This window comes from Etheostoma spectabile, chromosome 15 (genome assembly GCF_008692095.1).
Source record: "Etheostoma spectabile isolate EspeVRDwgs_2016 chromosome 15, UIUC_Espe_1.0, whole genome shotgun sequence".
NCBI classification, from domain to species: Eukaryota; Metazoa; Chordata; class Actinopteri; order Perciformes; family Percidae; genus Etheostoma; species Etheostoma spectabile.
Window position 1 is genome coordinate 28,324,548 of NC_045747.1, and position 24,379 is coordinate 28,348,926.

Here is a 24,379-nt window from a genome sequence, read left to right on the forward strand (position 1 = left end):
TACACACCGGATCAAGGATCCAGCTGAGCGTTTTACAGACGAGGTCGTGCAATTTTCTGTACCAGCAGTGTTAAGAAGCTGACTTCCTTTGCCTGTGCCTTTCTGTGAATGTAGTCAATCCCGCTGATATACGTGACAGATGTTTCAGTTGTCAGACACCAGAATGGGCATAAGATGGTGATTTGACTGAGGAGCTCAGCAGCCTAGAAACTACTAATAGCCCTGTTAGCAGGTCTATGACCAGCCCTCACATTACTGTCTGAGCAGTGACCACAGAAACAGAAATATGTCAGTCAGATCTGTCAGAGAAGACAGGCAAAGGCAACAAAAATAACAGGTGATGGCAAACTGAAAATTTACTTTCTTTTCCATTGTCTTCCACTGTGAACGGTAGGGTAACGATAGCAGCGTTTTCAATTAGGATGTCCCGTTCAGTTTTTTTGGGCCGCCAATCCGATTTTTTTTTTTTTTTTTTTCTGCCAATACCAAGTCCTGATCTGATACTTGTATTTACTCGATAATAGAGCTGTATGCCATTTTTTGTTTACAAAAATAACTTAACAAAGCAATGGTTTCAGCTTAATACGTGTAACAGTGCAGCAAGCATTTTGTAAAAGTCAAATATGAAATCAACAGACTTATGTAGAATTTTTTCAACCAACATCTATTAGTTTGAGCTGACTCCTCGTATTGACATGGTTTACTGGGTCTACATTTGGGGATGTACAGTATTTATCCAATTGTGAAAGTTGCTTTTATAATATTACAGATTAGGCCTGCTCAACACCACAGTTGATATTAATTTCAAGCCTACAGATGCTGGTTCATTTTAAAACCTGTAAAACCTCTGCGACTGCAAAAAAGAAAAGAAAAGCTATGTCCTTTAGTTTCTAAGTTTGTAATAATCTCTGATTCCTAACCCTTGTGTTGTCTTCCTGTCAAAATTGAAAATCAACACTTTGTTGACGTTTTTTATCAATGTTTTTTAACGTTTTTCTTACTTTTTTGTCCCCTTTTTGTCATGCTTGTCTTTTTTTGACGTTTCAACACTACGTAACACTAAGTTATTAACTTTAGTTTTACATTTATTTTTGGAATTTATGGTCAATAAACCTCATTTGTATGAAATTATAACAAATGTTTGAGATAGAAAAGCAGAAATTAGGAATTATTTAGTCTAAAATAAAGGAATGGATGTGATGATAATCACAGACTGGAATGTGTCAACTTTTACTCAATACTATTTCAAAACAACTTAAAATTGAATAAGACGCCCCAAAAGTTATGAAAGTAGAGATTTGTACTTGCCAAAGAGCGTTGTGTGGAATCAGTCATGTTATTTTGGGTAATTAAAAAGAACATAGATATAGGAAAAACAGGCCAGTTGGACCGAGGACAACACAAGGGTTAAGGTAAACACATGAGGGATAGGACCAGACTTTAGAAGGCCTTCTGAGCACTCTCCGGGAGATAAATAAGTCTTTATTTAAACTTAAATGCTTTTTAGTATTCCAATGTGTGAGGGTGAGATGATCTGATGGGTGATTTGTACGGTTCCAGACCTACCCAGTACTATTCTCTAGTGCCATGTGAGCTTTAGTCAGATATTTATGCTAGCAAATTGATCATGCACTTTTTAAAGGGATATTACACTATTTATCTATCTGTTCTACGGTGTTTGAAAAATGTGACCTGGTCATTATTTTATGATAGAAAAATGACCTAATTGGACTCCATATCTGTGAAAAAAAACAAATTATACTACTAATTGCTCGCTTTGTGAATGGTCTGACTTAGCTACTGCAGGTCATTGGATATCTATATTATAATGTAATTTATAATTTTATACTCTTTATGATCCCCTATAGGGAAATTACAATTTACAGTCAGCTAAACTAATTTATATTCATTTAATCACTTACACAGCAGTTACGTACGGAGGGGAATTGGGACCAATGTGAAATATGTATTTGAGTCCTGAATTCTGAGTTTAAAGTCATAATTTGGAGTTCAAGGTAAAAACTTTTAATTTTTTATCTTTTTAAATCCTAAGTATTCTTACTTATGTGTTATGATTGTTGTATTTTGTCTGTTGCAGTGTGAGTGGGTGGTCGAGAACAGTCTTTTCTTTTCTTGATGTATTTAGTTGGCCTACACAAGGAACTATATCAAATCTGTAAATTCTGACTTAAACTCAGCACTCAAATACATTTTTCATATGTGGCCCTAATAATCCTCTGTAGTTATGTTAATGATGGTGTGAAGTGGGAAAATGTTTCAGATAAAAATAATCAAGGTAATTCCTTAAATGAAAATAAAAAAATGTCTTCCAGAACAGGCCCAAATATATAGTACAACAACAATAATGAAGAAGACTGAACAACATTACATTTCATAATTAAATTAAACAAAAAGCATTCAAACCTTTTCAGGTTCATTTGATTCTCATGGGTCTAAGCATCATGTCAAAATGTATAACCGGTCGTAACTATGAATACGACTTTTTAAAGATTGGAGAAGGATTTTAGACTTTTTCAATTTTTGGTGAATTGCAACAAAAATGTAAAAATGTGCGCCAAACCAGTGATGTAGTCTACGTGATACGCAGGCATACACAGTATATCAACTAAGAAAGCTCCAGAATTTCTATATACCCATTTAAAAATTCCAAATGACCACAAATAACATACCTTCCATTATATTGTATTTTTTTTACATATTTTGAATGTCACCTGTGTATTTCTTCTTCACTTAGGCAAAATAAATGTATTTCCACCCTAACTTGGTGCATATAAATACAGGAATACAGGAAATTAAGTCATTGATGCTCAAACTTCCCTGGGGGCGGACTGTCTTGTCACCGGGTTATTTCTGCAGGGAATAATTAAATCTCAACAAGACCAAACCTTGACTCAGTCTTATTTTGTTTCAACAAAGTCTCACACTCCAAAACAATTCCTTCCCTGCTGTACAGAGACTTCCACAACACGACTTCTGAAGGAATTTGACTTTATTAAAGGGAGATAATGATGGTGTTTAAAGATCTTTTCAGTGCCTTTTCCCCCAGCAAAGCCTGTTTGTTTAATTATTCTTGAAAGTTATAATTTATTAGGCTACCCTAATATTAACTGTTTAGACATAAAGTGAGGCGACAGGTCTCATAGACACAACTCTAAATCTTCAAACAGACGTTGATGCCACAAATACTTAAAAACCTTAATGAAAAGGATATAGATTGTGTAGCTGGCCCACACGTGGACCACAGAGAGACTCATTGCTGCTGACAGACATGCACAGCAACGTTGGCTTTGAGCTTGGGGGATAGAGAGAGGTAGTATCAAATTCTACAATGCTTTATCACTGCCATCTCTAGCACATTTGTGTCATTTTGCTCTGAGCTTCTCTGCTGCTACACAACCTACAGTTATAATAAAAGAATCGAACTGTATTTAAAGACCTCTACTTTCAAGATTGTTTCACTGAGGGTGTAAACATATTTTCTCTGTTCATTCCCATGTAGGACACACACTCGGTTCATTCCCATGTCGGACACACACTCTCTCTCTCATAGTCACTTCAGACACTGTTTTTAGATTTTAAATTGCTTTAGTTTATAAAATATTGGCTTTGATTTTGCTGAGGATGCCAATTGGAATTGTGGGTAAAACCTGATACATGCTATACATAAAATTAATGCATATGAATTCTAGTGACTCATCCATAAAATAGGAATTTTATTCAGGTAGCCTACATGATCAAGGTGAGATGGGCTCTAAGCTAAATCACGTTTCATCTAGCCACGGCTGCCATTGTAGTACTTTCTTTGTTATTTTGTCTGCTTTAAATACAAGCCCATTAGATTGTGTTGTTGTTTTGTTATTTTTTAATCTGGCCTCTACTCGCTTAGAATCGAACCCTCATCTCCAGTGTAACTAGGCAGGGAGTAAAAGGCTGCATTACCACGTTCGGCCACAGCGAGGAGTCAATGGGCAGGTGGCGCTGTTTCAAAATGACTCATAGATCTGAAACTACTCCTGGAGCCTCATCGTTTACAGTTTTTACATCTGCTTACACACGTTATCAAAACTATCTCTCCGTTTTTCAAAACTGTACACACAAAATGCAAAAGTCCTCATATCTCCTTTCAAATGAAACACTGCAGTCAAAATACCTTAAAAATGTCATTAACACAAATCTAAAAAGAAGCATTTTATTTCAAATTGCTTTTTTAACAGTAGGCTAGGCTACATTTGTGGATATATGTATCATGTACACACTGTTGTTCTAAATCTAAAGCTCTTTAGTCTTTCATAGGCTTATATCTACATTTCCATTAAAGAACACGTGTGTGTGTGTGTGTGTGTGAATGGACTGTTTATATAGTGCTTTTCTAGTTTTAACAACTAGCCTAATAAATGCACTTTTACATATTACAGACACCATTCACACATAGGTGTGTGTGTGCGCGCGCGTTCACGTCTCTCACTTATTGATTACTGAAACTGAGGGAAAGGCTGAGAAATAGCTTATGGTCGTGGAGATTTGGTGTGTACTTATGTGCTTTAAATGACAGGTTTCATAAATCGGGTGACATGTAAAGATTCTGTGTGTAAGTAGTTGTAAAAAAACGGCAACCTATTATTCTAAAATTGCAGTTGAATGGTGTGTCATAACAATCAAAGTGCAAAACGTCTGACATCATTTTTATTAAACCAAGATGCCCAAAAGCGTTATGGGGAACAGAACGAAAATATGAGGACACTGCTGGACAACAGGCGCGCAAAACCCCACAAAGAAAATTATCACGAGCCAAAGACGGCCTCACAGTTAAGTCAGGTGTGTCACATAGAGAAATGCACCTCCAGATAAAGCATTTCATCAGTAGGCTACACTGTAAGAAAAAATTCCGTAAATTAACAGAAAAAGTACTGGCAGCTCATTACCGGGACTTTCTACCGTAATTAAATAACGGTATTCCTACAGTAAAAAAACGGAACATTTACTGTTATTTAATGGTGTTCCTACAGTAAAAAAACAGAACATTTACTGTTATTTAATGGTGTTCCTACAGTAAAAAAACAGAACATTTACTGTTATTTAATGGTGTTCCTACAGTAAAAAAACAGAACATTTTCTGTTATTTAATGGTGTTCCTACAGTAAAAAAACAGAACATTTACTGTTATTTAATGGTGTTCCTACAGTAAAAAAACAGAACATTTACTGTTATTTAATGGTGTTCCTACAGTAAAAAAACAGAACATTTACTGTTATTTAATGGTGTTCCTACAGTAAAAAAACAGAACATTTACTGTTATTTAATGGTGTTCCTACAGTAAAAAAACAGAACATTTACTGTGAACCATACATAAATCTGTAAAATAACAGCAAATGTACTGGCAGCTCATTACCTGGACTTTGTCCTGTAATTAAAAGGTTTAACTACAGTAAATGAAAAACATTTTTGTTATTACTTACAGAAATACAAATGCAACTTTTCTGTTACTTGATGGTGTACTTTATTTTGGTAATACATTTTGGTAAAACATCTTAAATCTGTGATGAAAAAAAGATTTTTATTTAACTCATCTTTCAAAATTCTTTAAAAATACAAAAAGGACTAAAGCATTACCCAAAGAGAAATAAAAAAATTAAATAACTTTAAACAACATTAACACAATTTGTCACACTGTACACAAGGTGGGTGTGATGAACACAGGATGAATTAAAGCAGAACACAGAGTAATAAAACATCCAACACGTTCTCACTCTCATCTCGTAAGATATGGACGTTTGGTCAGTTGTTACTGGCATTAAAAGTATATATATATACATATATGCTAAAGTTCCGTGACACCCGGTAATAACAGGACGGTTAAGGACACACACGGGACTTGAACCCCGGTCTCCTGAGTGAAGGTCCTGTGTTTGACACATCCACCCCCCCGACCAACCTCCCTACGACAAATTCCCCATTGCATACTACTCGCTAGATGCTGCTCTCCCCGGTACGTTCCTCACACGCCAAAGGACGCCTTTTTCGTTGCATCAGACGCGGAAAGCCACTGGCCAAACTTCCGTCATTTACGCCATCGGAGTGAGAAAGCGTTGGCTGTAACACAAGTCATTTTTCACTAAAAGGCTTTACAATGATAGTAAGTCCATTTTGAATTTAAAAATGTAACGGTTTACATTTTAAGAACATCTCAGACAGGGTATGAACATCCTTTCTACAACATAACTATAATTTATTTAACATTAGTTAAATAACAAGAATGTGACAGACAAACCAGACAATGAATATGCATTTCATTCTAAAACCATGTGACATGTCTTCCTCTAGTTTTCCTTGTTCCAGGGCAAATAAGTCCATGTCAGTAGAGGGCAGTAGAGAGCAGAAGTGTGTATTCAGAGTACAAAAGGCGTAGATGCACAGGAACAGATGTTTGCACGTTTCTGAGGATCTCTCTGAAAACTTGAAAGAAGCTTGTAAACAGCCTCTAAAGGCCGGGGAAAATAAAGTGTAGTCGGCTGAAATGTCCTCACTTTTGCAAAATGGTCCTTATTTAAAAAAAGTTAATAATACCATGGTTGTCCTCCGTAAAGATGGATGTCCACAGACACACATCGCTCTCCTTTCTCTCTGTTTGAGATGCTTCTTCTGCTGGAAAACAAAAATAGAATGACTTATTACTGTGCATTTTTTCGACTATCAAAGTTCTTTTATAAGTTTTTGTAATGAGGGTCCACCAAGATTATTTTGGGGCATTTTCAGCCTTTATTTTGACAGGACAGCAGAAGACATGAAAGGGGAGAGAGGGGAATGGCATGCAGCAAAAGGCCGCAGGTCGGAGTCAAACCCGCGTCCACCACGTCAGAGTAAACCTCTTTATATAGTCGCCCGCTCTACCAACTGAGCTATCCGGGCGCTTGGGCCCCCCAAGTTTAGATGCAGATGTTGGTGCAGATGGGACTTGCGCTCTAGGAGGTACAAAGTAAATTTTTCATATAGCAATTTTGCAAATTATAAAAATTAAAAGTGCCATCTAATAACCAATTGACGCCAAATTTGGCACAGAGCCTCAATGGCCCATGCGGAACAGCTGTGCTAACTTTTATTTAAGTCAGAATAAATTCTGCGAAGATTCCTCTTGTAGATCACCAAGAACAGTTGTGCAGCAGTGTTGAACCCTGAAACACACAGCTCAGATCAGCGGTTACTTGCAGCTCTGCTACAGCAGCAGATAACCTTTAACGTTACCTGCCGGTCACATCGTCTCTAAACAGTCTGCAGGGAAGTCCTGCTCAGATCAACAAATGTTAGAGTCCGGCAGCTGCTCACTCTGTTTGTTACAGGACGCACACCGAGCAGATTAATACGCTCACAGATCCAATCTTTGCAGATGTTACCGATTGGTGTTTGGCTAGATCCAAGACTTTGTTCAAGGCCTTAATTTGAGATAATCAAATTTAAGACTTCCTCAAAACTTTTAAGACCCCGCGGCTACCCTGAACAAAGGTGTGTGCAATTACCTTTAAATCTTCCACGGATTCTTGAAGTCATTAAGGTCCGACAGGAATCGAAGCAGTTTTGGAGGGATGTTGTACTGTTTCCCCCGCTTTTCTGCTTTTGTGCCCCGTTCTGGGTTTATCCCCAGCAAGCACCTGTGGCATACAAACATGTCTAAATTGAAATTGCAAAAATAAATAATACTATAAAACGGACAAAAATGATGGTGAAAACTTACCTCTGGATGAACTCCAGAGTCAGGGCTGCTCCCGTTGGATACTTTATATTCAGCACATAATACAGGCTGAACATATAGCTCACAGCAACTAGTGGACAGCCGATTATGTTAACTTGGACTTCATCCACTGACATCTTGTATCTTCCTTCATCTGTAAAACATAAATAACAACATACATCTTTCAATTAAACAAATACACAACACCTCCCAATATTTTTAGAGTAGACATGCATTTCCTTACCCATAACTATGATGCACGGGGTGCTTGGCAGCTCTGCTAAGGCATCCTGTGAGAGAGGTGAAGACAGAGTAGGCATAGGGGAAATTAGTGAGGGGACATATTTGTTGGGCTAAACCATAATTTACTAAATTAAGGAATTGATGTTTTGCAGCAGAACTTACTTCTTCATTTATTAAAAGCACCTTTTGCTCCTCTGAGAGGTACTTCACTAGACCCTGGAGAAGTTTCAATGGGTCTGTAGTAACTCCTGTGATTCCCTTGCTACCAAGAAACTCAGTGATGATCTCGCCCTTCTCCTGAATTTGGTTCAGCAATTTGGTTTGGACAGGAAATCCCATCAGTTTCTCTGTGTGGTCGAGCAGATGGGTGGTGTCGAAGAGGTAAGGCCATTCTTCCATGACTTTGATAATATTTTCCTCACTATTCAGAGTGATGCGCTGGGCATAATATGTTTCAGACATCAGTCTTTTAATGTCACTCTGAGGGAGAAGGTTTTCTTTAAAGGCATCTTGTAGCATTTTCTTTTTACCCTCATGGCTGTTAAAGTCATTCAGTGACTCAGGTTGCCATTGAGTACAACCATAACGGTCAGAAGCTCTGCATTTTTTCTTGGGCCTCTCATCATGGGATGTGCTAAAAGCATACTGTCTTCTGACATTCTCAACCCTGTTCTCCATTTGCATTACAAGGGATGCAAAACCTTGACCCACAACATTTATGCCACATTTGTCCAAGAAGGAATCAGGATATCTCTCAACCAGCTGTTGTGCAACCTGCTTCAACTTGCTTCTGCCTGGTCTGGTGTCAGTAGCCATCATGTCTTCCATGATGATCCGGATCATGTGTCTTCTGTCTTTTGGTAGTGGTCTCTTCTTCTCCTTCAGTGCATTCATCAATGTAACTGGGAACTTCTGCCATGGGATTTGAAACTTCTGTGGAGGTGTCACAGTTGGTGTCACAGTCGGCGTCGCCACCAGATGCTCGTTTAGCGCCACAGTCGGCGTCGCCACCAGATGCTCGTTTAGCGCCACAGTCGGCATTGCCACCAGATGCTCGTTCAAATTTGAATCATTTGGAGCACCGGACACAACCAAGGTGCTCTGAGATGCTAGGGAGGAACAGGAACAATCAAAAAATGTGAATTTCAAAAAAAAGAGAATGAGACACTTACAAAGAGCTGAATGTACTGTCATGTGTTATGGTGTGTGTGTGTGTGTGTGTGTGTGTGTGTGTGTGGTGTGTGTGTGTGTGTTTAAATGTCTAATCAAGCCCATTACCTACCTGAGGAGAATGCATGTATCAGCCGCCTGGACTGTATTAACGACAAAATCCCATCCAAGTCAGCTGCTGTTAAAAATGTGCAGTCTTCCAGATTTTTAACTCCAATATCTGTCAACTTTGTGACAAGAGTCTCTGTTTGCTCCTCTTCCAGTGAAGGCAGTGTGCTTCTGATCTTCTCCCTTACAGGTTCCATGGTGGACTGTGTTTAAGAGTAACCAGCAGTCTGCCACCTCTATGGTAGTGTCTAAGTGGGGTGTAATCAAGAAGCCCATCAAGTCTTTGGCAAATAAAAGTACCACCTTCACTCTCTACTTCAAAAACACCAAGATCTGGATCAAGACTTGCTCTTTTCTGTCGAAGCAAAAGAAGCACAGTCTTTTGTTGTTTCACTACAATGCATGCAATAAGCCCGAGAGTTAACTCTCCACCCTCGCAGCTCAAAATAACAAGCATGTCATTTGCATAGCATGTGCCTCGTACAGTAATTTTGTCTGTCACTACTGCATTTGATGGCGAGACATCAAACACTTTTAGCGCGTCCTTAACCTGACTATCATACAATTCTGGGTAAAACCTTGTACAGTCAGACATGATAAACTCAGGGGAAAACACATTGCCCATGCTTTGGTAGGCCTGCAGCAACTGATGCCTCTCTGAAAGGGATTTTGTGATGTTTCTGAAGTTCTTACTTGCCCGAATACACCTCTTAAAGTAGCTGTGCTTGCTCTCAAATCGCATAGTCCATATGCGAATTAAGGGTCCAAACTTTAATGTGAGATCTGAATAATGTAAAAGGTAATGATGTTTGGGTCGAAGCTTTTTAAGTGGGAAGAGTACATGCCTTGTTTCTATGTACTCCTCAATGAGGACCTTCATGTAGGCAGCCTGTGATTGTGACAGTGTAGGAGCACACACAAGCTCAACCACCTGCTTGAGTAGCAATACAAGTTGCCAAACTTCCTCCTTAGGGTCTCTAATCTTGTCATGTAACAGTACTGGCAAGAACCGAAGAAGCCACCAGTTTTGGGCAGCATGTCCCCCAAGTTTGGTCCCATTGTTATGCAGAACATTAGCCTTATTCTGACTCTCACCTCTAAAAGTCACAATTCTGCGGTTAAGTACATCATAACTGAACCACTTTCTTGATTTTACAAGGAAATGCAGGTACATTGCCAAATCATAGTCAACTATGCCCTCAAATAAATCATGGGCAAGGCAGGGTGGAAGTCCTGGTGCACAAACATGGAAATGTGTGAGTTTGTTCAAAACACTGTTTGACTTGATGCCTTTGTGCATTAGGATATCTGGGTTATTTTCCAACTCCAGCAAGGATTCACTGTAACTAGCTGGTGTTCTCTCTGTGGCTGTAGAAAGAGGATTTTTTTGAAAATCCCCTTTTTTAATATGACAGTACCTGCAAAAATATTCAGCACAGCTGAAATTTTCAGTAAATCCCCCAAGATAGTGGGACCCAAGATTGTCTCCAATGACACAGGCAATACTACCTCTGAAAGTTTTCCCTTCAACACAAATGCCTTTTGACTCCAGGTCACACAAGTCTGATAACAAAACATCAAAAACTCTCTCAGGTCCAAAAAACTTACAGTCCTTCTCCAAACAAAGTAGTACAAGCTGTATTGAGTCAACGGTGGATCGGTGGTGTGCATAGACATTACCTAAAGTGTAGTACACAGCAAGAACTTTGTGTTTTAGCCTGGCGGACCCAAGAGGGTTTGCAACTTCAAAAGCATCTTGAAACAACATGATCTGAAGAGCATGTGGATCAGAGGCAAACAGTTCACTAGATTTAGAGACCGAACCATCTCTAATATCACATAGCATGCTCTCGTCGGCATGAACAGGATTTAGAATTTGAAGCTGTACACTTTCATTTTTCAAGAAAGCTCTTAAGCTTTCTAGAATGGGAACATAGTGAAAATGTCTTGCCTTGCCTTTGTCATCATGGCCTAAGGTTATTTGTACAGGTTCTACCAAGTTGAATTCTCTCCTGTAAAACTGAAGTCTTTTGTGGTGTGTAGTTAAGGTGCCACTACTTGCATGTAGGGTGCGCTGCATAGGGCTTTGTTCGTACACACGTTTCCCTAGATTTTGTAAAGCCTCAGCTTGCACACCATATTCTTGGAGACCTCTTGAAAACCAATCCATAGTAAACTCATGCTGCATATCCTGTAGTAACCTCATTTCACTTGCAATATCAGAGACTGTAGATGCAGGAACCAGATACTTTGCTTGTAAGCCAAGAAAAAAAAGAGCCATGTTTTCAGTGAAATTATCCTGGGCTGACCCTGGGTCAGACTCTCCTTCATGCTGCACTGTTGGTACTTCACTATCAACGCTTGACCCATTATCCGAACCAGCAGGTGCATACTCTGTTGTTTCCCTGATATAACTTTGATCAATATGTGTAACATCACACTGCTTGTGACATCTTGATAAATGAGATGTAAAAGAGGATATGACTTTAAAGGTCTTTGCACATCCACTATAAGGACACGTCACTTCAAGACCCTCTTGCAAATGACACTTAAGGTGAGCTACGAGACCTTTTATGCTTTCACATTCTTTGCCACAAAACTCCCAAGAACACTTCAACTGCACAGATATGTTACGATTAAAAGTCAGCTTCCTCCCTTCGTGGTGAAATCTGGACAAGTGAACATTAAAAGAATTGTAAGACGAAAAGCTTCTTCCACAGTCTGGAAACCCACAGGGAAAAATAGCCTTGTTACTGTTTCTATGGGTTCTACAATGTTTCACATAGTCAGAAACTGAGGTATTTCTAAAGTCACAGATACCACAATTAAATATCATCGTGAAAGCAAGCAAAAAAATAGCATGGTATCCAATTAATGTACCAGTAGTAAGGCAGTGTAAAGGCAAGACTGCATGGCTTTCTATGGCGTCTTCTGAGATGTCCAACTGCTGCGTGCACCGGTAGAAATCTGAAAACAACGAGTACAACAGTCATTTTAGTTCCAAGCCACTGTAGTCCCATTGTTCTAATGTACTGCCTCTTTTTTGGAAGTGTTAGTCAAAAAAACACACAAACCTAACCACTAAGGGTGGTGGATATGAAGGTAAATTTTGCAAAATGCAAAAACATGTAAAACAAAAAAAAGTTTGTAGCTGTCATTGTAGTTATGTAAACATCAGTGTACACATTCTTTTATTATTTTTAAGAAAATGGGTGTGTATGTTCTGTGAGTAAAAATTTCAGTTATAGAAAATTACAAGCTCCCATTTTATCAGCTCAAATGTGTTTGCATAGTGAATAAGTGAAAGTGTGTCAATGTACTAGCTAACGGATTTTGCAACATATTTTTCTACATATGTGGACAACATACTTAATAATTTAAGGCGATTATTACACACTAATATTTTACCGAGTTGTGCCAAAAGCGTAACGTGACGCGTAATGATTTCTGGGGCCCAGTAGACAGCTGGGCCTGTGGCTAGCTAACGTTAGCTTCTGTAACGTCACAGAAGTCACTACCGAAGATATAACTAGCCAACAGCAAGTTAAAATATGCATGTTAGCATGTAGCCTGTTCAATCAACAACATATCCCCAAAAATATTCTTTTTTTACTCACTCTCAAACCGTCAATCGAGTATCGACTATCAAAACATTAGCACTGGCGAACAGTTATTACGGAAAACCTTCAAAATAAAAGCACGAGACGTGGTCACTGAATTGAAACGGCTAGCTTACGGTGAGTCTCAGCTTTTATTTCAAAGGCAACAATGTTAAGCCGGAAATGGGGCACTGACAAGTTAATTTGCTTGATAACATAAAAAAAATAAATTCTCAGTATAGGTGCTATATATTTGTTCTGATTTCACTCAACAACAGCCAGCTTACAGGTGGCTGCCAACTTCGGTCTTCACTCGAAAAAGTTAAACATTTATAATGCTATCAATGACAACATCGGGGGCTAAGGAAACATAAGATTACCTTTAGAATATATATATGATAATGTGAACTGTGTCACGTAACGTTAAAGCCTCGCGCTGCCTCGCCTCCTCATCGCGTTAACGTCACTGCCAGAGACGAGCCCGCGGAACAACGGGAACGAGATGACCGTTGGATGAGCCGCTAATGTCGCGATATCAACATTAACGTTAACGGACCTTCTGACCGCAACCACTCACAATATCAACATTATCATATTCTTCTAAATTTATCTATAATAATTACCTTCTACACAAACGTAACTGGAGGAGATCAACCTTAAACCTTTGCCTGTTCAGACAGCGGTTGGCAGACGGGGGGGAGTATGGGGGGGGGGAGTATGGGGGATGGGGGGGAGTTAATGTTTCATGTGCCGCGAAACTCCGCTCGATTAAAAATACGGACAATTTACTGTAAACAATTACCAGATAAGGACCCACAAAAATGTTGAAGCGGGACATAATGGATGCGTATTTGACCTAATAATACAATAATACCTCATACAAAGCTCCTCAGTTTGTACAGAAATCCGCTTTTTAATCTCCAAATCCCAAAGAGCTCATCACAGCACACACTAACACCAGCTCACTTAGCTAACGCTAGCTAACGGTCATATTAGCTAACGTTATTAGCATTAACCGTCCAAAATTAACAATAGAACGCTACCAAAAGACAATGTAGTATTTCAAAACTAATACTACTAAGAAAACAGTCACCTTGTTAATATTTTCCATAAAATGACTCACCGTTGCCAGGCAGGTCAGACTTGTAGCTTTGTCCTTCTCTGCTTTGTCCGTGGATGAAAAATGACCGCCAGGATGATTTGGCAGAGATGAAGTTCCCATAATGCAATTCGAAATGTAAATTAACAGAAATATACCTGTAAATCACGTACTACGGACAATTTCTGTTAAAATATACAGTCAAACAACTGTTAATTTACAGATATTTCTTAGAGTGTACCTGCAGCAGGTTGCAACAGCACAACACTCGGAGCCAACCAGACCATTGAGCGAATTATACCGCGCGTTTGGGCACAGCTTCGATCAAGCGAAACTAAACAGACATCTCTAGGATTCTGATATCGCCAACAACCAGCCTAATCATTGTTAGTTACAGGCACTTGATTGCAGGCTCAAAGTGGCGCGAGTGGAAGGGCTTGTCTGTTTTTTTAATCTTCTGCAAAGGAATTACTTAGGCAAGTCTATCCTAATTTTAAACAGTTTAGACTTGAAGTGTAATCTTTAATCTGTTATATGATGATGGTGAGGGGGGCTCTCAGCTAAATCACATTTCCTTTAGCCTCAGCTGCAACTGTAGTAATGTTTAGTTGTTCTATCTGTTTGAAATACGAGCCCATGTTGTTTTGTAATTTCCATGGGTCCACACCTCGCATGGATTCGAACTCGCGTCTAACGCGGCACGAGGCAGAGGGAAATAAACTGCATTGCCAATTTCGTCCAATGCAAAGGCTCAATAGGCAGGTGGCGCACTTGCAATATTTAGACAGCTACCGAGGGAGACAGAAAAGCCCCGTAAAGCCTTCAGAGGGACAGATGTCGCGTAGTTGATGGTGATTATCATCAAATAATTTCCAGAATGTTTCTTAAACTACTCCTTTTATTAAAGAGATATATGATGGTGTTTAAAGATCATGCAGTGCTTTTTTGACCCACTTTCCCCCTTTTTTTTAATTCTCCTAAGGTAATTCTTTATTGGCCTACCTTAATTTGAAACTGTTTACACATGCAGCGTCGGGTGTTATTAGAGACAAAGTCAGTTCAACCAGTCAATAGAGAGGTTTATCTGCCTATTATCTGCATTATGCCAAAATAATAGTAAAAAACGTAGGTGCACTGAGTAATGATTGACTCAATGCTGCCGGCTGTCATGCCTCTCTGCTACGTCCACTCTTCGTGCATGTTTGCCATTTCGCAAGGAGCCTCTGAACTTCAATGCAACCTACATTAATGAAATGGAATCGAACTGTATTTAAAGACCTCTAATCTAAAGTTTGTTTTACTGAGGGTGTAAACATATTTTTTCCTGTTATTCTCATGTAGGACACACTCTCTGTTCATTGTCATGTCGGACACACTCTTTCTTTCTTATAGTCACTGAAGACACTGTTTTCAGATTTAAAAATGCTATAATTTACAATTTATTGGCTTTGATTTGGTTTAAGATGCCCATTAGAATTGTGGGTAACGCCTGATACATCCCTTGTAAAATTAATTTATACAAATGTTCATGACTCATCCATAAAAAAGGAAGTTTAATCAGGTATAGGAAGGGTCAAGGTGAGATGGGCTCTAAGCTAAATCACATTTCCTCTAGCCACGGCTGCCATTTTAGTACTTTTTAAGTTATTTTGGCTGCTTGAAATACAAGCAAATTTGATTGTGTTGTTGTTTTGTTATTTTTTAATCTGGCCTCTACTCGCTTAGAATCGAACCCTCATCTCAAGCGCCACTATGCAGGGAGAAAAAGGCTGCATTACCACGTTCGGCCACAGCGAGGAGTCAATGGGCAGATGGCGCTGTTTCAAAATGACTCATTGATCTGACACCACTCCTGGAGCCTCATCGTTTACAGTTTTTACATCTGCTTACACACGTTATCAAAACTATCTCTCCGTTTTTCAAAACTCTACACACAATTCCCAAAACTGTACATATAAAATGCAAAAGTCCTCACATCTCCTTCAAAATGAAACATTGCACTGCAGTTAAAATGCCTTAAAATGTCATCAACACATCTAAATGAAAAGCATTTGTATCAAATGGCTTTTTTTTTATAACAGTAGGCTGCATTTGGGAACATATATCATGTACACACTGTTGTTCTAAATCTAAAGCTCTTTTGTCTTTCATAGGCTTATATCTACATTTCATACAATGTTCTACAGGGAAAATAATTGGCTGAGAGGGGTTGGGATATATGGTGTGAACACCAATGTAGTGTTGAAACTATATACATAGGCTACAGTTAATACAAAATTAAAAAAAAAAAGTACACATACATTTGGCATCATTGTTGGTATCATTTTAGGATAAGAACGTTTGTGTGTGTGTGAGTGTGTGTGTGTGGACTTTTTTAGTGCTTTTCTACTGTGCTTTTTTAAAACCAGTTATCCGTAAGCGTGGCCCTGATCTGAACAGTGATGGCTCTCCTTCCTTCTTTTTTCTGCCCTCCTCCTCTTCTTCCTCTTCCTCCATGAACTTGTCTTGAGGTCCATACTATGTCCCTTAAGAAAACAAAGGGAAAGGCTGAGAAATAACTTATGGTCGTGGAGATTTGGTGTGTAGTTTTGCTCTTTAAATGACAGGTTTCAAAAAATCGGGTGACATGTAAAGATTTTGTGTGTAAGTACTATTTTACTATCTTTCCGTTTTTCAAAAGTCTACACACAATTTCCAAAACTGTACACACAAAATGCAAAAATCCTCACATCTCCTTCAAAATTAAACATTGCAGTTAAAATGCCTCAAAATGTCATCAACACATGTAAAAAAAAAAAGCCTTTGTGTCAAATGGCTTTTTTTTATTACAGTAGGCTACATTTGGGAATATATATCATGTACACACTGTTGTTCTAAATTACATTTCATACGATGTTCTACAGTGAAAATAATTGCCTGAGAGTGGTTGGAATATATAGTGTGAACCCCAATGTAGTGTTGAAACAATATCTACAGTGGGTACGGAAAGTATTCAGACCCCTTTAAATTTTTCACTCTTTGTTTCATTGCAGCCTTTTTCCAAAAATCAAAAAAGTTCATTTTATTTCTCAGTAATGTACACTCAGCAACCCATCTTGACAGAAAAAAAACAGAAATTTAGAAATTTTTGCATATTTATTAAAAAACAAAAACTGAAATATCACATGGTCATAAGTATTCAGACCCTTTGTTCAGTATTTAGTAGAAGCACCCTTTTGATCTAATACAGCCATGAGTCGTTTTGGGAAAGATGCAACAAGTTTTTCACATCTGGATTTGGGTATCCTCTGCCATTCCTCCTTGCAGATCCTCTCCAGTTCTGTCAGGTTGGATGGTAAACATTGGTGGACAGTCATTTTCAGGTCTCTCCAGAGATGCTCAATTGGGTTTAAGTCAGGGCTCTGGCTGGGCCATTCAAGAACAGCCACGGAGTTGTTGTGAAGCCACTCCTTCGTTATTTTAGCGGTGTGCTTAGGGTCATTGTCTTGTTGGAAGGTAAACCTTCGGCCCAGTCTGAGGTCCAGAGCACTCTGGAAAAGGTTTTCGTCCAGGATATCCCTGTACTTGGCCGCATTCATCTTTCCCTCGATTGCAACCAGTCGTCCTGTCCCTGCAGCTGAAAAACACCCCCACAGCATGATGCTGCCACCACCATGCGTCACTGTTGAGACTGTATTGGACAGGTGATGAGCAGTGCCTGGTTTTCTCCACACATACCGCTTAGAATTAAGGCCAAAAAGTTCTATCTTGGTCTCATCAGACCAGAGGATTTTATTTATCACCATCTTGGAGTCCTTCAGGTGTTTTTTAGCAAACTCCATGCGGGCTTTCATGTGTCTTGCACTGAGGAGAGGCTTCCGTCGGGCCACTCTGCCATAAAGCCCCGACTGGTGGATTGCTGCAGTGATGGTTGACTTACTACAACTTTCTCCCATCTCCCGACTGCATCTCTGGAGCTCAGCCACAGTGACCATTGGGTTCTTCTTTGCCTCTCTCACCAAGGCTCTTCTCCCCCGATAGCTCAGTTTGGCCGGACGGCCAGCTCTAGGAAGGGTTCTGGTCGTCCCAAACGTCTTCCATTGAGGATTATGGAGGCCACTGTGCTCTTAGGAACCTTAAGTGCAGCAGAAATTTTTTTGTAACCTTGACCAGATCTGTGCCTTGCCACAATTCTGTCTCTGAGCTCTTCAGGCAGTTCCTTTGACCTCATGATTGTCATTTGCTCTGACATGCACTGTGAGCTGTAAGGTCTTATATAGACAGGTGTGTGGCTTTCCTAATCAAGTCCAATCAGTATAATCAAACACAGCTGGACTCCAATGAAGGTGTAGAACCATCTCAAGGATGATCAGAAGAAATAGACAGCACCTGAGTTACATATGAGGGTCACGGCAAAGGGTCTGAATACTTATGACCATGTGATATTTCAGTTTTTCTTTTTTAATAAATTTGCAAAAATTTCTACATTTCTGTTTTTTTCTGTCCAAGATGGGGTGCTGAGTGTACATTACTGAGAAATAAAATGAACTTTTTTGATTTTTGGAAAATGGCTGCAATGAAACAAAGAGTGAAAAATTTAAAGGGGTCTGAATACTTTCCGTACCCACTGTATATATATATATATATAGGCTACAGTAAATACAAAATTAAAAAAGTACACATATATATATATACATATATATATATATATATATATATAATGTGGAGGCTATCCTATAAGCCTCGGTATGGATGGCATGGTGTTCTCAACGCGTAGCAAAAATGATCTTGAGTCCAGGCATTGATTGTCTTTGGGTGATGTTCCCGTTTATTATAAAAGTAGAAAAAGGGTCACTTCACATAAAACAGTACTTCACCTAGTGCTAGTTAATAAAATGTTGCGGCGTGGTCACGACTACGGTAAGAACCGTGTGTTCCCCGCCATCCACACCTTTCCTCATTAATTATCGCACCTGTAAATATACCTTATTCCCAGTGACGTACCACACCCAGTGCAATACACCCCCAAGTGGCTAAAATAAATAACTAAATTAACCTAATTAAAAAGGTGGATAGAAATGGCTCCTACACACCGGCCCCATAATTGTGAATATTTACTTTAACCACAATTACCCAAATTACCTAGGTTAAACTAAATGAGCCATTTGTGCAGAGCTAATCTAAATTACATCCTTTCTTGAGCCAAGAAAATCTATGATCAGGTCATCTATACCGCTTCCAACTTCCATCAGAAGACAGAGCCTTGGTTACAGGCCGTTCCAGCTGCCCCATTCTTGTCTTCAGCTGAACTAAGCGGACAAAGCCCTTCTTGTCTGGGTACGTCTGTGTAATTTCTCCCATGAGCCAGGACCCTCAAAGAGTGACAGGATCCATTTTGACCACTATGTCTCCAATGGAAAAGCTTATTTTCGGTCTCATCCACTTCTGTCTCTTCTGTCTTATCTTGGAGGCGGCGACACTCATACTCAGAGATAACCTTCCTGCGTGACCCGGATGAAATTCCTGATGATAATCTTTGTTCTTCTTAAAGCCTCGGTATGGATGGCATGGTGTTCTCAACGCGTAGCAAAAATGATCTTGAGTCCAGGCATTGATTGTCTTTGGGTGATGTTCCCGTTTATTATAAAAGTAGAAAAAGGGTCACTTCACATAAAACAGTACTTCACCTAGTGCTAGTTAATAAAATGTTGCGGCGTGTTCACGACTACGGTAAGAACCGTGTGTTCCCCGCCATCCACACCTTTCCTCATTAATGATCGCACCCAGTGCAATACTCCCCCAAGTGGCTAAAATAAATAACTAAATTAACCTAACTAAAAAGGTGGATAGAAATGGCTCCTACAATATATTTGGCATCATTGTTGGTATCATTTTCGGATAAAAATGTGTGTGTGTGTGTGTGTGTGTGTGTGTTTTTATGGACTGTTTAGTGCTTTTCTACTTTCAAAACCAGTTATCAGTAAGCGTGGCCCTGATCTGAACAGTGATGGCTCTCCTTCCTTCTTTTCTCTGCCCTCCTCCTCTTCTTCCTCTTCCTCCATGAACTTGTCTTGAGGTACATACTATGTCCCTTAAGAAAACAAAGGGAAAGGCTGAGAAATAACTTATGGTCGTGGAGATTTGGTGTGTAGTTTTGCTCTTTAAAGGACAGGTTTCAAAAATCGGGTGACATGTAAAGATTTTGTGTGTAAGTACTATTTTACTATCTTTCCGTTTTTCAAAAGTCTACACACAATTTTCAAAACTGTACACACAAAATGCAAAAGTCCTCACATCTCCTTCAAAATGAAACACTGCAGTTAAAATGCCTTAAAATGTCATCAACACATCTAAAAAAAAAAAGCATTTGTGTCAAATGGCTTTTTTATTTTTTATTACTATTATTACTATTACATTTTATTATTATTAATGTAGTGTTGAAACAATATATACATATATATAGGCTACAGTAAATACAAAATTTAAAAAAAAGTCTCCTTCTTCATCTGCCGCAGGTGGGGTTCGAACCGCAAACCTCAAAACTTCAAAAAAGAACACTAATTGTTAATTGCTTGCCCCGCTCCCGCAGGAAAACAGAGAAGAACGACCAATAGCCTCCAGGACTCTAATATCGCCAACAACCAGTCTAATCATTGTTAGTTAACAGGCTCTTGACTACAGGATCAAAGTGGCGCGAGCGGAAGATCTTGTACTGCCTTTTTCCCCACTGAGGCGTGCTTTTTTAATCTCCTGCAAAGTAATTACTTAGGCAAGTTAGGCTATCGTCATTTTAAAATGTTTAGACTTGAAGTATAATCTCTAATCTGTTCTATGTTGATGGTGAGGTGGGCTCTCAGCTGAATCACATTCACTTTAGCTGCAACTGTAGTACTGTTTAGTTGTTCTATCGACTGGAAATAAAGCCAATGTTGTTTTGTAACTTTAATGTGGCCGCACCTCGCGGGGATTCCAACCCGCGTCTAACGCGAAGCGAGGCAGAGGGAAATGAACTGGATCAGATGTCGCGGTATTGATGGTGATTTTCAGACAATAATTTCCAGAATGTTTCTTAACTACTCCTGAAGGAATTTCACTTTGTTAAAGGGAAATATGACGGAGTTGAAAGATCTCTCGGTGCCTTTTCCCCCTGGCAGCAAAGCTGTTTTTTAAATTCTCCTGGAAAGTTATAATATTAAACTGTTTCGACGTGAAGTGAGGCGTCCCATAGAGACAACTCCAAAAAAAAAATGATTACAAATTGAAAAAAAACATAGGTTGTTTTGCTGGGCCACGTCCCACAGAGAGACCCGTTGGTGTCAGCCACACGCACGGCAGCATTGTGTTTAGCTTGTGTGTTATAGGTTTGGCTAATGTTGTTAGCTATCATGCACTATACTATCAATGCTGTCTCGTACTTATTAGTGTAGCCACGCAACGAGTCTCTCTGCTGCTCCACAACCTACAACTGTTATAATAATTCGAGCCGTATTTAAATAACTCTAACTTCGATCGCATTTCACTGACGGTGTAAACTACTTTTCTCTGTTCATTCCCATGTAGGACACACTCTCTGTTCATTCCCATGTCGGACACACTCTCTCTCTCTCATAGTCACTGCAGACATTGTTTTAGATTTTAAATTGCTTTAGTTTATAAAATATTGGCTTTGATTTTGCTGAGGATGCCAATTGGAATTGTGGGTAAAACCTGATACATGCTCTATATAAATGAATGCATATGAATTGTAATGACTCATCCATAAAATAGGAATTTTAATCAGGTATAGGGTCAAGGTGAAATGGGCTCTAAGCTAAATCACATTTCCTCTATCCAGGGCTGCCTATGTAGTACTTTTCTAGTTATTGTATCTGCTAAAATACGACACCATTAGATTGTGGTGTTGTTTTTGTTATTTTTTTAATTGGCCTCTAACCGCTTAGAATCGAACCCTCATCTCAAGCGCCACTAGGCAGGGAGAAAAAGGCTGCATTACCACGGTCGGCCACAGCGAGGAGTCAATGGGCAGGTGGCGCTGTTTCAAAATGACTCATAGATCTGCTGCTACTCCTGGAGCCTCATCGTTTACAGTTTTTACATCTGCTTACACACGTTATCAAAACTATCTCTCTCGTTTTTCAAAGCTCTACAAACAATTCCCAAAACTACGCAAAAATGCAAAATGCCTCACATCTCCTTCCAAATGAAACACTGCAGTCAAAATACCTTAAAAATGTCATAAACACATCAGATGACAATCGTGGATGTATTAAGAGGTGTGGATGGGCACAAAAGTTGTTTTTTTCCAACCAAATTCTGACTGTAAACCCATATCTCAAATAGATTTTTTCACATGTGGTTCTAATCCTCATCCACAATATCTTATTATCTACGCATTAAGTAGGCTATAAATAATAAGTCAAGCTATAACTATAATAAACTATTTTCATGTGACAGGCTGTGACCAGCAGAAGAGAGTTGCTGCATGGTCTACTGTAGGCAAGGGCTGCACTGGAAAAAAATATAATCACGATTAATTTGGTCAATATTGAGCAATAATGTTGCTCGATTATTCTTTTATTCATCATTTGGAGCCAAATTCATAATCATGATTACATTTTGATAAATTGCACCGCCCTACTGTAGGCCTACATAAAATGCAGGTTTTAACTAAAACAAGTACCGTACAGAATAAAAAAAAAGAAATACATAAACACAAAATGAATACAAGTACATTAACTAAAAAACAAAATATCTACATTAAAGGTTGATAGGCTATGCATAGTAATACCATGGATATATAGACCATATCCATGGTATTGAAAAGGGGAATTAATTCTTGCATGTTCTAATTTTTGGGAGCTTTTCTCACAAATCTCACCCTGCTTATATTTACATTCCACTACTTCACTTTATGTTAAAGGTCCCATGGCATAACAATTTCACTTATGACGTTTTGTAACATTAATATGAGCCCCCCCCCCCAGCCTGCCTATGGTCCCCCAGTGGCTAGAATGGTGATAGATGTAACCGAGCCCTGGGTACCCTGCTCTGCCTTTGGGAAAATGAAAGCTCAGATGGGCCGATCTGGAATCTTGCTCCTTATGAGGTCATAAGGGGAAGGTTACCTCCCCTTTCTCTGCTTTGCCCCGCCCAGAGAATTTCGCCCACCCATGAGAGAGAGACATCATGGCTATAAAACGAGTTAAACCCCGAGAGCCTCAACCGTCCCCCCTTCTTCTCAAAAGACTCAGAAATGGCACAACCCAGTGGCTTCAGACAAAGTATTAGGGGACCTCTAAGGTCTTTATGAAAGAGACTTCAAATACAGTATTAGGGGACCACTAAGGTCTATATAAAGAGACTTCAGATACAGTATTAGGGACCACTAAGGTCTATATAAAAGAGACTTCAGATACAGTATTAGGGGACCACTAAGGTCTATATGAAATACTTCAATGCAGTATTAGGGACCACTAAGTCTATATAAAAGAGACTTCAGATACAGTATTAGGGGACCACTAAGGTCTATATAAAAGAGACTTCAATACAGTATTAGGGGACCACTAAGGTCTATATAAAAGAGACTTCAGATACAGTATTAAGGTCTTTGACTTTAAAGAAGACCAATGTCACCTCTTGTGATAAACTATTAAGTTTAATGTGTGTCAGCTACACATTAAAAACCTTTTTCATCTGTGGAAATGTTTTTCCATGTTGCTTAGTTCTGGCATTTATTTCACAAGAACATTCAGAAGTTACACAAAAGTAGCATGCGCTGTAGGCTGATCTAGATCAGAGTACTTTTTGTGGCCCTACCTGAGTCAAAGTACAGCGGGTGGAGGAGGACGCAGCCGTCCATGACCAGCACTGTTGTAATGTTACAAAGTAAAAAAAGTACTTTGTTACTGTACTTAAGTAGAATTTAACGCGTGTACTTCACGTCGTTATTTATATTTCTGGAAACTTTCACTTTTACTCCACTTCTTTTCTTAAATAACATGGATACTTTTACTTTACTGGCAACCCTGAATTTATGCTTTACTATCAGGAAGCCACACTACAGTTCATAATCAAACTTTTATTTCTAAAAATGAAATACCAGATAATTACTTTTAATACTTACGTACAGTAAACATCGTGTAGTACCAGACATCATCTCCTGTCCCACAGATCCATAACCTGGACAAATATTTGAATAAAAACAACTTCTATCTACAGATCATCTGGGGAAAAACCTATCTTACATATCAACCTTTTTCAAAATCAAAGGTAAATAACAATGTCAACTGAGCAGATGAGAGCTTCTGGGCATACACATCTCATCACTTCTAATACGTCAATTCAAGCAGTAAAACTCAAACAAATGTACAAAAACCTTTATAAATCACATCAATGTCAGAAAAGTGACAAAAATTGTTGATAAATGCCAAAAAAAAT

At 39.0% G+C, this 24,379-nt stretch overlaps 2 protein-coding genes across 2 annotated transcripts in view; one reads left to right on the forward strand and one right to left on the reverse strand.

The window, feature by feature from the left end:
• The window catches only part of tpcn2 (two pore segment channel 2), a 224,090-nt gene that overhangs the window by 143,148 nt on the left and 56,563 nt on the right, over window positions 1–24,379 (forward strand). The gene's annotated exons all lie outside the window — the stretch shown is intronic.
• Window positions 9,057–12,290, reverse strand: LOC116703488 (uncharacterized). The gene is made up of 2 exons (XM_032538248.1): window positions 9,270–12,290; window positions 9,057–9,096 (listed from the first exon to the last, which is right to left on the reverse strand). Exon 1 carries the CDS (start codon window positions 12,099–12,101, stop codon window positions 9,450–9,452), a length of 2,652 nt encoding a protein of 883 aa, XP_032394139.1. The 5' UTR covers window positions 12,102–12,290; the 3' UTR covers window positions 9,057–9,096; window positions 9,270–9,449.